This window comes from Micropterus salmoides, unplaced genomic scaffold, assembly GCF_014851395.1.
Source record: "Micropterus salmoides isolate LMB-PRFRI ecotype aquatic unplaced genomic scaffold, ASM1485139v1 Ms_hic_scaffold_5, whole genome shotgun sequence".
Lineage (NCBI taxonomy): Eukaryota > Metazoa > Chordata > Actinopteri > Centrarchiformes > Centrarchidae > Micropterus > Micropterus salmoides.
This window is the reverse complement of record NW_024044237.1, coordinates 21,003,477-21,019,905: the sequence shown is the minus strand read 5'-3', so window position 1 is coordinate 21,019,905 and position 16,429 is coordinate 21,003,477. Positions and strand designations below refer to the sequence as shown.

The 16,429-nt window shown below is 40.5% G+C and overlaps 1 protein-coding gene across 3 annotated transcripts in view; it reads right to left on the bottom strand.

The window, feature by feature from the left end:
- Window positions 1-8,423: 8,423 nt before the first annotated feature.
- The window catches only part of mid2 (midline 2), a 205,968-nt gene continuing 197,962 nt past the window's right edge, over window positions 8,424-16,429 (bottom strand). For all 3 annotated transcript variants that reach the window (XM_038699505.1, XM_038699504.1, XM_038699506.1), the window contains 2 exons: window positions 12,768-12,975; window positions 8,424-12,433 (listed from right to left, as the gene is read on the bottom strand). In XM_038699505.1, coding sequence (XP_038555433.1) covers window positions 12,010-12,433; window positions 12,768-12,975 — 632 coding nt within the window. In that variant the 3' untranslated portion in view covers window positions 8,424-12,009. The remainder of the gene's footprint in view (window positions 12,434-12,767; window positions 12,976-16,429) is intronic.

Below are 16,429 nucleotides of genomic sequence, written 5' to 3'. Positions count from 1 at the left end.
AGACCATTTTACACACAAGTATAGGCCTCTCATTTTGCCAGTGATCACTGATTTTCTCATTGATTTTTTTCACTGCAACTAGCTAGCCAATTTTGCTAACTCCATGAGATGTCTAAAAATGCTGTCTCACACTGACTCCAGCTGACTCTTTGAATCTTGTAAAATATGTTTTCAACGTTCACTTGATGGCTAATGTTACATACACAATATCATGCTAAATGACTTGGGCTGAAGTTAACAGTTGCATATCTTAGGCAAAATAGTCACCATCCCACAGTTGATAATAAGCAATGTTAAGTGTGTACTAGTTAGACCTAGTATTATAAGTATGATAAAGTTGTTTTGTTATAACCCCTTTTTTTTCAGTTTCTTTGAGGATGACGACAAAAACACGGCTCGTTTTCCAATTACCAGTAGGAAATAGGGAAACAAAGAATGGAAAACAACCCGTTTTTTGTTTTTTGTTTTGATATAAAAAAAGGGAAACAATCTAGCTATCTGATTGTCTCTGATGTGTTTAGCCTATAGATGGAAATCAGAAATTAAAAAAGTTAAGTTGGCTATCAGGACAGAAGTCCCTGACAAGTCCCAGCTCACCACACCACGTCAGCAGACTCCTCTCAGAAAAACAAACAATGCACCGGCTACATCCCCACAAGACATCCCACTTGTTTGGTTTTCTGCTTTAAAACCTGCATATTCATCCAAAAACATTCGTTTTCTTTTGCCTTTGCTGTAATCTAATTATACTACAACACAGTTTTTTTTTGGATTGTTGAAATAAGCCATAAAATGTATTTGAATTTCCTACAATAAAAAAAAAAAATCCATTGACCATGACGGATAAAGGACGTTGATCACCATTCAAGTTAATGTTGGTTATTAAGCTTTTTTTCTCTAATGCCATAACCTGTTAATATACAAATGTTTTGAACTGTCAACAATAACTTAAACCCATATATATATGCTACTAGTCTTGTCAAATGATCAGAGTTAGGGTAATGTTGAAATGTGTAGACTCATGTTATATGCTCGGTTTGCATTAGTTATTTTTGGCCACGTGTGGGTAATAGGGTGAGTGTGAGCAAGCATTCTCAACGTGACAACCATTTTTGCTACCTTGGTAATGAAGTAATATTTTCCACCGTGTTGTCCACCTGTAGATTGCCTGAATTAAAACAACACGTTAAGAACACACAGGTCAAAGATGCGCTTTTTGTAGTCCATCTTCGTAACATTAGATGTAGCCTAAACTCCAGACTCCTGACTTCTGGGTATGCGTCATAAGCCTACAATTGCTTACTACTTCCAATAGCTTCTGGGTCACGAAAAAAACCAATGCAAAATTGTGGAATAAGATTTCTACACACGTATTTTAATATCCGATTTGCATTTATTAGCATACAAAAGAAATTCTGATAACAGTTTTTTCCATTTTTCTGGCTTTTAATATCAAAACGAAAACATGTTTTCCGATTTTTATTTCCCTATTTCCTAATGGTAACTGGTAAATGAGCCGTTTTTCGCTTTTGTTTTTTTCATTTTAAAACAAATATTTGTTGGCTGCCAAGTACACAGACGGTGTAGTAAGTTAGGCTTGCAGACCCATTCGTTACATTCTTTTGTATTTCTGGTTTTGGAAGGTTAGTGTAGCTCAGTGATTGGATATTTGCTGTTTGGAGAAGAGGGTTTAACTAATGGTCAAGAAGGAAGAGAATAAACCTGCGAACACCCATCCTGCCCACACCATTCCAAAACTGTTCATCAGTGTGTCAACGAAACATACATCCTGCCATCTCCATAGGGAAAGATGGAAAGGTAGAGATTTCCTCTGAGATCTCTTTAAAGCACTTGGACATATCGGTCTCTTTCAGCAGGACCATCAAGCCTCCAGGGCTCTCTGAGACGTTACCAGGCTGGTTGATTGATTCCACCCTCAGAGATTAATCTAGATATTGACTGTGTGCGGTGGGAATGTTAGTGTGTGTCTGGGTGTTTGAGTCAGAGAGAGAGAGAGACAGTGTCTGATAAAGACAGAGCCAGTGGGCTCGGTGATCTACAGCCTGTTTAGATCCTCATTTCCCAGAGTTCATAGCTCTCTTCCATCAACCCGCAGGCAGGGAGCCAAGCCTTTGCTCCCTCCTCCACGGTGGTCTAATTCATCCTCACTTAGGAAAGGTAAAGGCTGCCTCTGTCTCTCAACAGGTCCAAAGGCAACTCATTTTTATCACTTCACTTTGATCTGCGTTCTCTGTATTTCTCATCTTTGATTTATTGTGTGAATTTATGCAGTGTTGCTCTTTTTGTTTTTGTGCTACATGTACTCAGCGGAAAAGGAAAAAGGAGCCTCAGTCTCTGAAGAATTTCCTTAAGCAAAGGTTAAATAGATGAAATGTAGCCAAGAGAAGAAAACAACCCTATTATGAGACATGTGCACCCACCCACATGCAAGCAGGCATAAATACACACAGAAAACACACAGCATTGTGCACACTTGCACTCCTACAAACACTGTCAAACTCTCCCATTTGAAAACAGATCAGCTTCTAATTCAGCCAGATGAAATTAAGTTCCTCCAAAGCAGATGGTAATAAAATGAGGCTTTTTTTGGATAACACTTCACTCTGGGCTGGTTGATGTAGCTGGAGCAGGTGTGTGTTGGTGAAACAGGGCCAGGTTTTCAGTTCATTATGTCCAGCTGTGCATTTGTAGCTCTGACAGACCTCTGCTGCAACAACACCTTACTGACACACACAGATGGCCATCCACAGCTGATTATGTGAAGGGGGTGGTATTATTGTGAGGAGAACTGTAATGCCCCATTTTAATGCTGGAGAGAAATCCCCGGCTTGAGCACAAAAGCAGTGATTGACCCCCCAGCCTTGCATTTAGTCCAACTTATAGCCCATATAAGAAACCATGTATCAAAAAGCTGAGATTGTAATAACGTATGCTAATGACATGGCGGCTGTGTATTGCCTGGCCAATAATTGTATACACAATTTATTAGGTTATTGATGAGTTTAGAGGAGATGCTATTAAACTTTATGGACACAGGGAACTAACTCTGTTGGGGAGGTCAGCAGTCTGCGTGCATTTACTGATTCATGTATATGCTATTTATAGAGCTGTAAGATTTACTGCTTTGAATGAGCCATCAATGACCAGAAAGTGGCTGAAGGACTCATTGGTGTGCTCACTTCGTGACCAGTTTTCGGAAGTGACATATTATTGAGCATGGTGTTACAGTAATGTGATAACTTTTTCAGTAATGAGTGGTGTAAGATCAACCCAACCAGTTTGTAATTGGTCAATACACACACTTATGTGCCAAAGTGAAACATAGTTGGTAGTAGTTAGTTACTTACTAGTCTGTGAGAACTAAACACTGATGCACTTTGGAACAGCAAGTGGATCAGCTGATTATGGCAATTTCATATATTTGCTGCTTTAAATGCTGGAGAGACCAGCCAAAAGGTAAAACAAAAAACACAAGAGCAAAGACAAAATGGAGCAAAATAGTTTAGTTTTAACACTCACAGATCGTCTGGGTTTTTTTCCTCAGCCACACAGGAAATAAAGACTGTCTCTGGGTCATCACAGGACTGAAGTGGTCTGTATGAGATGTGTATTTAAGCCATATTCTGAACATGTTCCAATTGTATCTGCATATTTTTAAATAAATGTTCTGCTAAAACTCAAACAGCATTCTGAGCTGTAGAGTTGTAGCTACTGTCTTTTTGGGAGACCAGAGAGGAGTACATTACATTAATCTATTGCCTGCTGGTGATAAAAGCGCATATCAGACTTTCACTGTTCTCTGGAGAGAGAAAGTACCCGACCTTACCGTATTTCAAAGGTTAAAGAAAGTATTTTGGCCACATCTCTACTGCGCTGTGCAAATTTAAGCCAAGACCACACACAGTATTTTGTGATTAGAAGGTTATAATTTAAACTTTGCTGCATGACATCCTCAGTGGACAAAGTAATGTCTTGGTAAGTAGCTAATAATAATCATAACAATAATAATAACAACAAATAATCAACATGTGAATTGATTAAATGTGTTTTTATCAGGCGAAATTCCAAATGAAAGGCCACTGGTAGTGGTGAAATGCTCCCCACCATGTAGACTTTTCATTCGGTGTAATTAGAGAGTTGTTGTACGCTACATTAGAGGCTTCGGTGACAAATGACTTAACGAGCTACACAGGGAGTCCTAATTATTCTGCAATTAGAAATGTAATTATGGGTTGCTCCAACGGCTTCCTTGCTAAAGCTGGCTAGCGGTGTGAGGGAGCAGAGACAGAGTGAGCATCACAATTAACCGCCAGCAAATCTGTCACACGTGGAAAGGTAGATAGGCCTCCAATCCCAGCCCCACTACTTAAACTTGTGGACTGTACTGGACGGACTTAAGAAACTGAGGTTTGTAATCCATCCCTGCAAACCCACACTGGAAAACAAAAGCACAAAATATTCCTAAACCTACCTAAAACGAGTAACAACTAGTACCTTATTTCCATCTGCTGCGCTGCTTTCCATTTTCTGTTATGTTGTTGTACGTTGATAGTGGTACAGTGTTGTACTCTAAATAAAGTCTAATAATAATAATAATATTCAGATGTAAAATGTTGATTGAGGCAGTGTAGTATCCAGTACTTGTGCATTTGACTCATAACAGTTCAAAATAGCACTGTAGCAGCAGGACAGAGGGTCAGTGACCTTCTACGGGGAGAGCAGTGATTGGTGGTTATGTAGGGACTGAACCCTTCTATAGAATTTGACCTCTAACCCCTTGTTTTGTTATCTCAAAATAGTACTGTACCCTTCTATGGGTTTGACCTTTTACTTTGCAGACTCAAACCCTTCTATGGTACCTAACAGATACCTGAACATATCCTATATAAGCTATGTTTGATGTACAGAGAGACAGAGTGGCCATCGGGCTGGGTCACTCTCCAAGCTGCTGCAGAGCTTGTAATTGATGCTGAACTCTTTGATTTAATAAACTTTTATGATCAAGAACAGTGTCAAGTGGGTTTCCTCTCAACACATCATTGCAGTATAATTGTTCGGACACCACAGCAGGCAGGTATACTCTTATGGGTTGTAATTTGATTTCCCTCTGACTTTCAGTTTCTGCTTTCACACAGAGATCCCGCAAAAAAAACGTGTTAAGAATGTCCGCCAATGTGCCACATCCGGCTTTCCTGGTTAGACCGTGAAAAAAAAAGACCTTGACACACCTGTTCTGGCATGCCAGCTGTGACTTTTCACACAGACATCGTTCTGGCTCTGTTACTACTAACATTCCCGGCTCAGAGGCGGAGCAGTTATTAGGCTACTAAGCAAATGTACAGTCGACTCTTCGTGATGAGCAACAGTCTGCTAAAAGTCAAGAACAGGAGGTTTGGTAGAAATGGTGCAGATACCACAAGCTGCTATCATACCTCAAACCAGTATTATTATGTCAGAGAACTGTTGGTCTTTTCAGAAGCAACAGTTTATTAATTCAATACAAATTAAATGTTTTGGTTTGATTGACATAAAAACTGTAAAGTCGTATGCTGTTTGTACCTGAACAGGAAGCTAAACAGTGGTGCTGTTTATGAAGGTGTTCTTTCAGCCAATCAAATGACTAATTATTGTAAGGTGCTACTTACAGGAAAATAATTGGGACAAAGTTATAAGACTGTTATTTAAGTTGATTTAGTTTGTTGTGTTAAGTTTAAAAGTATTAGTTAATTTCCAACCAAATTACCCCCCAAAAGAACTGCTTCTTTTAACCCAAGCAAATATTAATCAGTAATTACTGACGTGAGAACATTTATTTTTTCCTGTACACAAGTTGAGTAGCCGTCCCCTCCCCTGTTCAATGAAGCCGTCATTGAACAGGGGAGGGGGTCTACGCCACCACTTATCCCCCACTTACAATGCTGTCCTTTCATCACTTCCCAGGAAACTCAACAAACGTAACCTATTGGCCTCAGGTGAAGATACCAACGGTGGTCGTTCAGTCTTGGCCACAGGTAGTCTTAACGACTGTAACGACTGTCGTCACAGCAACAAGGAACACTAACGAACCAGCGGTATCGATGACCCGGGCCAACGACCCCACTGAGGTTAAATAGCTGAGTTTCCCTGCCAGTCAGTCAGAAATGAAGAAGTCCTTTGGATGAGGGACGAAACGTCTTCCAGTATCTTCAACCAAGTCCAGTTGCCCTTGATTTTAACCTTCGTTGGATGCCTGTACACAATTTTCACATTTAGAATGTTCAGCTGACCTGCTGTGCACTGACCAAAAGACTCAAGGTTATGTTTCAATTTGTTGGAATTAATTAACTGGAAGTGTACCAACTGAACTCTGCCTTTATTAATGTATAACTAGATCAAGATCACATAGTTCATTTCAAGAAACTTGTTATTCTCGAAATTATTTGGAATTTACAGCTGCAAAATAAGGCATCTTTTCCCTGGTGTCCATAGTGCAAAAACAGTGGGATGCAGCTCTAATGAGTATTTATTCTTCATTTTATAGCCTTTAAAAATCCTTCACATGTTGTATGTGCCATCTGTTTTTAAGTTCGGTATATGCACCCTACACAAACTTTATTGAACAGAATCAACTTTCTCCATGTTGACATTTATCTTGCTCAACAATGTCAAGATGAACCAGGAAGCTTTATTCACAGCAACACCTGCCTCCGCAATAGTGATGTTGCTGCTGAAGGAAACATGAAAGTTTCCAGACTCTTTGGGGGAAAATGTCAAAGGGTGTAGTTGAGCTAGCAGACTTCGGGTAGAATCCATTAAAAACTTTAAACTCAATAAACCATATCAGGTTCCTGGACTGTTTTTAGACCAACAATTTGTTTCACCACATTTTTTTGCTTTAGGTTAGACATTTGCACATATTTGTTCCAAACTATCCAAGGTCATGGGTATGATGTATGTGTGTGATGCCATATTGATCCCTGAGGGAGATAATTCATCTTTTCAGCAGGGGTAGCAGTGTTAGGTCAACTGCACAGCAGTAACCTTGGAGCAGATATGGTTTCACTGACTTGCTTTAGGATATTGCAGGACAGACACTGGGACAGATGGCAAAATAATATGTATAATACCAACATATTATGTAATGTTTCTGTACTGACACACTTTTTAAGATCATTTTATATAGTGATCAACGGTTTAGTGACTGAGATTCCCTGGTCCCCTCATGACATTGTGAGAACAGCCCTGCCTCACAGGAAACGAGCTACAAAATAAGTGACCATATTGTTCATTGTTTCAGGGTCAGTGTGTATGTGTGTGCCATGCTTGCAGGCAGTGTGTGGCCTATGCACTACGCTACAGTGTTGTAGTAATGAGACACGTGTGTGCCAGTGGTGACAGATGAGGGCTAAAAGGGTATAGCCCTACTAACCCCACCCTGAGCTCTGGCTGACCTGCCAGCCTGGCAGCTTTACTCTGCCTTTAACCGTTCCAAGGCTCAGGCCTTTTGGAAGCATTTGAAATTGGTGTCCATGCTACATACTAGAGTTCAGTGTGAGCAAACTCTGGTGTGTAGTGTATGACATTCATCTCAAAAGGAGTTTTAATATCGATCCTTATATTAGGATTCTATTTGTATTTTCCTCTGTGTTTTTTGTGTGTGAGCTTAAAGGCACTACAAATCTAAATTTTGTTTTACAACCTCCGTCCATCCATCGTCAACCGCCCAGCTGACATTGGGTGAAAGGCGGGGTACACCCTGGACAGGTCGCCAGTCCATCGCAGGTTTTACAACCTCATGTCGTAAAATTACCATTAGATTAACCCTTGAGCGTTAACCATCTTGCAAAATTAGGGTAATTAACACATCAATATCGTGATGGAGTAATTCAATGTCTGTATGTATCTTTGCATGTATGTATGTATGCGGGGTAGTTTTGTACTAAACCGGTCATGCAATAGACTAGAAGTAAATAGTAAATAGTACTAAAAGTACTACTAAACTGCAGACGGTGATGCATTCACTTACTGTTGTATGTACTGATGTGCCTTTGAGCAGTGATGTGTTCACTTACTACTGTATGAACTGAATTGCATTGACTGGTGATGTGACTGTTTAGCTAAGGAAAAAAGTGAAAAACAGTTTATATATACACAGTAAAAGAGGGTAATCCTGTTTATCTCCCCTTGAGCTTTGAGCTTTCTATCAGAATCAGCTTTTTTGTCAAGACGATTTACACATACAAGGAACTGGCTTTGGTATTTTGGCTTTTGTTCACTTTAAATTTATGTCTATCTGAGTGTGTCTGTAAATATGTATGTGAATGTCTTTGTGTATTTATACAATGATATATTTTATGTGCAAACAAAATAAAAATAAAAGCCCATCAAGGCAACATGGCTGAGACAAAGAATTCAGACTCCAACACATTTAGGATCAGACTTTTAATTGGACTTAAATTCACATAAATAACATTGTTTCATATATATTTTGTATATTATACAACTTTATATAATATATTTCCCCCTATGATTTACATTCCTCTCTGGCTAAAAGTATCTCTCATGTCTATGGAAACAGAAAGCCTTGCTTGAATGCAATGCTGCTCTTTTTGTGCTGTTCATCAAGGTCCAAATGCCAAAGGGAGAGGAGCGTGTTTCTCATGAGCTGTAAAAAATAACTTCCCAAGTTACACAAACAGAAAAGCAAAAAGGAGAATCTATTGCATTGTCTCTAGGGTATTACACTGCACTACAAGAAGTGGGTAGCTATTGAAAATCATTCACTGTATATATTTTACTGTATTGACTTGTGACACAAAGAAAGAAAGAAAGAGCACTGCAAACTATCTGATATGCGCGTCAATGAACATTTCGTGTCTGAGTGTCACGTTTTTTTTTTCCATTAACAAAAAAAAAAGAAAAAAAAATGTTTGACACAAGATAAGAAACCCCATCATGAAGATAAGGAAGGAGTTATGAACCTGCAGCAAGGTCACATAATCATGCAGTGACCCAGCCAAGCACACTTGCACAGATGAGTTGAGCTTGTCATTCTGGATCACAAATCAACACATGGCTGTTTCAAGACTGTGACCAACATTGTTCAAAAAGATGGGTGGATATCTGGAAGTCAGGTAACATTCACTAATCTCCCTGACAGAATAACCTTCCTTTCATACTGGAGACTCCTCCTGTGCTACCTTTGACCAGTGGATTATTTCTGTTGCCTGTAGCGCTCAGGCAATCTATACCTCTATCAAACAATCATGACTGACGCATCACACAGTTGCCTTTGAGAACACTGCAGGTTGAAAGGTACACTGGGAGGCTGTGGGTTGTCAGATTTTTCCTTTACATCACTGGATCTTTGCTTTAACTCATCAATAAGTAATCATGTTTTCTAGCAAATCATAGAAATCAGTGTGTGTTTACAGGGTATGACTGTGTTTTCAAGTCTAGCAAATCATAGTCCGTCAATACAAATGTTACATGACATTCAACATTAAGTGCATACCTGGTGATGTGTAAAATGGCCATGAAGTGTCATGTTTTTCATGTCGAATCTAACAAGATGGTATGTAAAACATCTGCTTGTTTCAACACAATCTGTTGAAGTTTCACTTCAATCCCTGTTTCCTGCTACACAACCTCTTAAAATCTGCATAAACTATGATACATATTTGATTGTCTGAATCAGAGTCACTACCTGAATATCAAACTGTCACCCACACAAGGCCTTCAAATCCCACCCCCCAAACAATGGATCCAGCTGTTATTTGAATTGTGATGGGTGACAAAAAGAGTTTGAGGTCAAATCTGTTGTAAGCAAATGTGCAGGTGAGTCAGTATCTGATGAAAAGCAAGATTTGGTGACATTGAAAAAGCTACTTAAATTACCCAGTGAACCGGTGTGGGATACAATGTTTCATGCATTTATCACGACAAGGCCAACCTAAATGAAACATGATGTGTGCGATGCTTTGTGTGTGTATGTGCATGTGTGTGTGTTAAGAAATCACAGAAGAAAACACAATCATGCCATGACATTGCGACAGACAGCAAGTTAAAGTGTTAACCCCCTCCTTCCCTGAAAAGTTGACAACAGAATGATGATTAGTTTATAATCATTTCATCATGATAAAAATCGTAGGAATATCATCATAATCATATCCCTTTTCAAAACAAGATGAAGTTACTATATGCTATCGAAAAGAGTCATGGGGAGGGAAAGTCACTGGTTGTGTTCAAAGCAGTCAAAAAACCTTTTTAACTTCATAAGTTCACCAGCAGGGACCTCTGTTTTATTGCAAAGTGCTCTGAGTGACTAGATTAGGTGCTAGCAAAACAAAAATTAGTTTGACCATTATTTTTTTCACAATAGACTTTGCTATAGTAAAATATCCGCAAACCATCATTATTGACCATAAATCATCTTCTAAATATGAGTAGGAAAATAAGGTGATGTAGGCTATTTAGAGGAGTGAACACAACCAGCAGTCGTGCTAGCTGTCACTTTCCCTCCCCATTATATCCCTGCCACCTTGCTCCATCTACTTTCATACTCATAGAGGGGAAATTGTGTTAATTAAAAAGTGCATCATGAATATGTTGAGATTAATAATAAAAGTAAACCATCCTTTTTTGTCATAAATAACATCTTATCCTCTAATATTCAATAAACCTCTTATGATACAAATCGAGTAGTCACATGACGCAAATCCTACCCCCTGTGATCTTATTTATATGTGGGAGCAACGTAAACGCTTCCTGAAATCTGGAAGCAACTACACGCCAATACAAACAAGACTGCTGCGTCAAATCTAGGAGGAAGATCAAGGAAAACATTACTGAGGGTACAACACATGAAGAGTGACACCAGAAGATTTGTAATACACCCTGTTGTAATGCAACACAAAAAGTCCACAGCTAGCATATATTTGTGTTAGCATGTAGCTCACACAATAAAGTGGACTCAAAGAAGACACATCCACATTTAAAGGAAAAAATGTTTTGGGACATACGCTTATTCGCTTTCTTGGCGAGAGTAAGATGATAAGATCAATACCACTCTCACGTCTGTAGCCAGCAGGCGGCTCAGATCAAAGACTGGAAACAAGGGGAAATAGCTAGTCCTGCTCTGTCTAAAGGTAAAAATCCACCGTGAAGCTCTCAAAAGTTCACACCATTACACATTATATCCCATTTGTTTAACTATCAGACTCAAGACCTTACAGTCTTTATGCCACACTAAGCTAACCTTCCTGCTGGCTCTAGCTTTATATTTAACATACAGATGCAAGAGTGGTATCAACCTTCTCATCTAACTCTTGCTAAGAAAGCAAATACTGTTAAGTGTATTTCCCATATAGTGAAACTTTTCCTTTAACTGCTAATTCTGATCTATAATGAGTCCAATTTAATTTAGTTTTTGTCAAATTTTGTTCACTTGACATATCAAGCAAGACAGAAATATGGACATTTAAAATAAAATTAAAATGTCTGTAGTAGGCTGATTCTTCAATGGATTTTTTGTGTTTTAATCTACCATAAGTGAAACATTAAGTAATCTCACTGTTCACATGTTGTAACTTCAAACTGTAAAAGGCTGACCATTCCCTTCTTGGTCTTCTGCCTAGGATCAAATAAGGAGGACAATAAATCAAAAAGGAAGACCTTAAATGGTCTAGAAAACCAGATGTCCAGCCCTGCCCTTAGTGACTCTAGGGCTTCAGACGAATTTCAGGTCTACTGACGTTTGCAGTCAAGAGACCTTGTTCCCATTCACTGTTGGATTTGTAAAGCATTGGATGGCTACAAACTAAGGTGACTGACATTTTTCCAGACGGGTGTGCATATTTCCAACACTTTTCTAAATCCATATTAAAGTAACTGGTCCACTCTTGAATGAAGAGGTTAGACTCAGTCAAGCTGTCAGTGTCTTTCAGCTCCCAATAGACCTTTCAGTCACTGGGCCTGAGTGGACTCTGCAAGGCCATTTGTTGGCCTTTCTCAGTGGCAGGACTTCATCCCGGTCAAGTATGGTGACTCTTGTCTGCACAGGCCCATCTGCTGATGTTGCTGCTCTTGGAGATCTGAGGCCACACCATCGACAAAGTCGGGGACGGGTAGCCCTGAGAGTATCATGACTGACTTGTTCCAGATCATGAAAGTGGGTACAACGGGCAGGAGGAAGGAGATTTCGAAGGTGTGAATGTGCTGGGAGTTCATGGCATCATAGAAGGACAGTGAGTTGTTGTCGTAGTCCAACAGGACACCCAGCCGCCTCAGCTGCAGGCTAGCCTCCACCAGCATCTCCTTGCCATCGTGGCGCACCATAAAGTTGTTGTTGCAGCGCGAGAACACCCATGAGGATGAGTTCTTGCCGCTCCACTCATTTTTCGGGGCTGATTTGTAAGCCACGCCGATGGCATACCTGCAGGGAAGGAACATTTTGGAATGCATTAGTGATCTGAAAGTAGTGTCCTTAGTGACTTTACATGCACAGTCAAGCTACCTCGCGCTGAGGACACACAAGATAGGCACAGGCCCTCTGGGTCTTTCCTGCATGAAGAGGTCTACTTCAGAGCCAATTAGTGAAAAGAATATAAATAGGATAAGAGTATACACTGTGTGTGTTGAATGTGTGTCTGTTATGAGCATACGTGTGGATTTGCATAACAGCCTAGATTTATTTATTTATTTATTTCAGTTTATGAAGGCTCCTTGCAGGCTTATATAATGCACTCTTGTTCATCTGTGTTTCTTACCATGTCGACGCTCCCAGCAGCACCTCCCAGTAGTGGCACCCGCTGTCAATGAAGACATTACCAGCTGCGCCATAGGAGCCTGTGCCGCTGAAACGCTCCGGGGTGTGGCTCTTCTTCAGTGAGCTCTCATCCTTCTCCATGGTCAGACAGTCGTTGGACAGACGTAACTTCTTGTGAGCCGTCTTTGGGTCCAACTTGAAGGGTTGACCTGGATAGAGAGAGGTTTATGTTATTATGGGAATGTTTGAAGTTGCCTTGTATAGATTGATCTTGTTGAACAACAATATTTGTCGGCTACAGAGCTCCTTCCTTTATTTGGCACAAAGAAAATGCAAAAAAGATCTGAAATCTGAAACCCTGAGTGAAACTTAAGTCCAGATTGGTCTACAAAGTGAAGTGATCACCACACACTTCAAGAAATGACAAACAAATTTCTGCCCAAAGTTTAGCGTAGAAATCTGAGGCAAAATGAGACTGTTGACTTCTTAGTCTTGACTTCACAGTCATGGAGTTCCTAATTCATGCTGCTCTTGGCCTAAAAAGTTGTACATCCTCTTGCTCACAGGGTGCAAGTCTTTTTTTTGGCAACTTGGGGCAGCAGAATAAGCTGTAAACAACACTGGAATATTATCACCTTACACAGTTGATATTGCAAAAATGTAAATGCTCCGTACTTGTATAGCGCCTTTCTAGTCTTTTCAACCACTCAAAGCGCTTTTACACTACATCTGCATTCACCAGTCACACACATTCATACACTGAGCCTAAGTGCTTCCAACGGAAACTAACATTCACACAATTCAGGGTTCAGTATCTTGCCCAAGAACACTTCGACACGCAACCAGGGGTTGCCAGGGATTGAACCGCCGACCTTCCGATTACCAGCCAACCCGCTCAACCTCATGATCCACAGCCGCCACAATGTGTACAGTTGCCTGATTACACTTCCAGTTGAGTAACATAGCATTCATTTGAAGTATTGTTTCGGTACACCTGATGAATGCAAGTCCAGTATTTACTGTTTTGGTCTACACCAACTCTTGAGGGATATGCCTGGCTCTTGAGATGACAAATGCTCCACTATGTTCACCAGGTAGTTTCTAACTTTGTATGTCTGTGGTTTGCTGTGGGGCAAGTAGTGTACAGTGGGTTTATCAAAGCCTTTTCACTGAAAACAGCTGCTTTTTGTGGCTAGAAATTGGGTGTATGAAAGCAATGAGACTGAGTGACCAAAACAATGAGCTGAAAGACATTCTCTGAACTGCAGAACCGGGTGATAAGTCTCTGTGAGTTCATCACTATGAGCGGCACCTTCCGCATTTTTATTTGATCAGTTGTTAAAATAAACATATCGATCAGTGCAGCTTTAGGAAACACCCGAATACTGCCACTTCCAATGTTCCATGATCACTCAACATTGTGAAGAGGAAAAAAGAAAGAAGATACCACAAGATCAGAAGGTGAAAGAGCTTTGAATAAGAATAAAAATTAGAGCAAGACTTGAACCTGAAGAGGGGGCAAGAGATGAAAATAAATAGAAAGAGAGATCAGAAGTGCTCAGAGAGAACTCACAGGGAGAGACAGAAGAGCAGAATATTTGAAATACAACGGCGAGAGTCTAAACTTCAAAGCCACTCACAGCCTTTGGTGAAGGCATTTCATAACAGTGGAGGAAGCCACCCGGCATTCTCCTCTGTGCCTCCCATCACACAGACTTGGAAATTAGCTGAAGGAAATAGCCTTCACTTCCACTACAGTAGGTAGCGGTCTGGGCTGTTCAGTGGAAATGCTGCTATCCGGTTGCAACAATTCAATTTACAATGACACCAGTAATTTGGGTGTAATGGGTGGAAAATTGAGCGGGTGAAACTATGTGAGTGGCAGAGAGAGAAAGAGAGAGCGAGAGAGAGAGTTAAAGAATGAGGAGGAGAGGAGAAGTTGAGGGGATAATATGAGGCTCAAGATTGGACAGAGGAGCCCCTCTGTCCATTTATGTGTGTGTGTGTAGGCTGGTTTCATGGAGGTCAGCCACGTCCCTTCCAGACCTGACATTTAACTCCGACACCTCATCTCATCTCTCGGCCTCCTTGAGCCTCCCACGGCTTAATGAGCGACACAATGAGGACCTCCTCCCCTCTCTCTATCTGTCCTCTCCTTCATCTCTCTCCCCTATTTTCTCATTCCCATCCTCTCTATCCTCTCTCCTCTCTCACACACTCCCCTCCAATAATCCGCGTGGTGAGTGTGTTACCACGTGTGGATATGAGACGACGAGGCCAACGTGCTGCTGGCAGCCAATTACATTAATGCGCTCTCTTCTTTGAACTGCTTATCGCTGCCAGCGCAGCCATTTCCAAACACTGGGGCTCTGTCATGCCTTTCCAGGGGATGACTCCTGAGAGCCCGGGCTGGGCCTGAGGTTGGGGAAGGCGAGACACACGTGATGGTTGAGGACAAGCAGACACACACAGAGAGCACCAGCTCCGGCCTACACACAAGCTGACATACAGTAAGTGGCCGAGTGGAAATGTTTTGAACCAACGCCAGCAGGACTTGCAAATGGAAAAAGTCATGCATAATAAGCTTGGGTTTAAATGGTGAATTCTTCGTATGTGAGAATAAATGTGTATGTACATAAGGCTGGCAGGATGCTCAATATAAAACTGAATTCAGAGGTTTGCACAGGCAAAATGGTAGGTTTGCCACTAGAATTGTTGCACTGGGTTTTAATTGCCGTAGTGTTGGCAGGCTGGTAAAGCGGCTATTTATTTACCTTAGCCTGAAAATTCTACTTTTACTTAAGTAAAAAATCTGATTATTTCTTCTTCTGCTGAAGGTGATTCATGTTGCAGAGTCACCATGAAATGAACAGACCTAAAGTTGCAGTGAGTACAGTGGTATTTGCTAGCAGCACTCAGAGCGCATACCAAATGTGATTTCTTCTGGAGTACTACACTGCCATCCAAGGACTAAAAACCAGTGTGTGGTGCAATATATCAGCAAGAGGACCAATTCAAAATAAGAAAGTAGATATATGAAAAAGTTCAGAATTCTTTTATATTACCCGCCTGTATTACGTATTAAATGAGTGACGACACTGTTTTACATTAACACACAGTCCTGTGCTGTCAGATTATATATTACAAAAAATGAAAGACAAGACAGGATAATGGAACATTTTATTCCACAGACCGGATTTCTTTGTAATAAGTAGTAATTAGAGATGTTTCCAACTGGCTGCAGATGTGATAACTGCTCTCTGTTTGACTGCCTTGAAGCTGTGCATTGTTACGAACTGGGAAGTCTTTAATGGAAACTTGTAAAGCACAAAAAAAGGAAACAGTATCAAGGAAAAAAAGGGGCAAGAAATAAAAGGATCTACTGTTGGGGAAGCGTTTATAAAAAGCAATTTCATTCCAACATTTTGCTGGGTCCTTGTTGAAATACTTGCAGTGGGATAGCATCTGGGTAATTGACTTTATTTCAATTCAGTCAATTTCACTCACGCTTTTTTTTTTTTTACCCCCCTGGCTCACATTTTTGCAGAGGGATAGATTGAGTTGCCTCTGTAATGAGGGAGACAGAAAAAAAAGATCCATCTTACTGCATAACTAAACAATTACTGCAGTAGAAACAGCAGTATCAGGGACACAGAGAGCTCT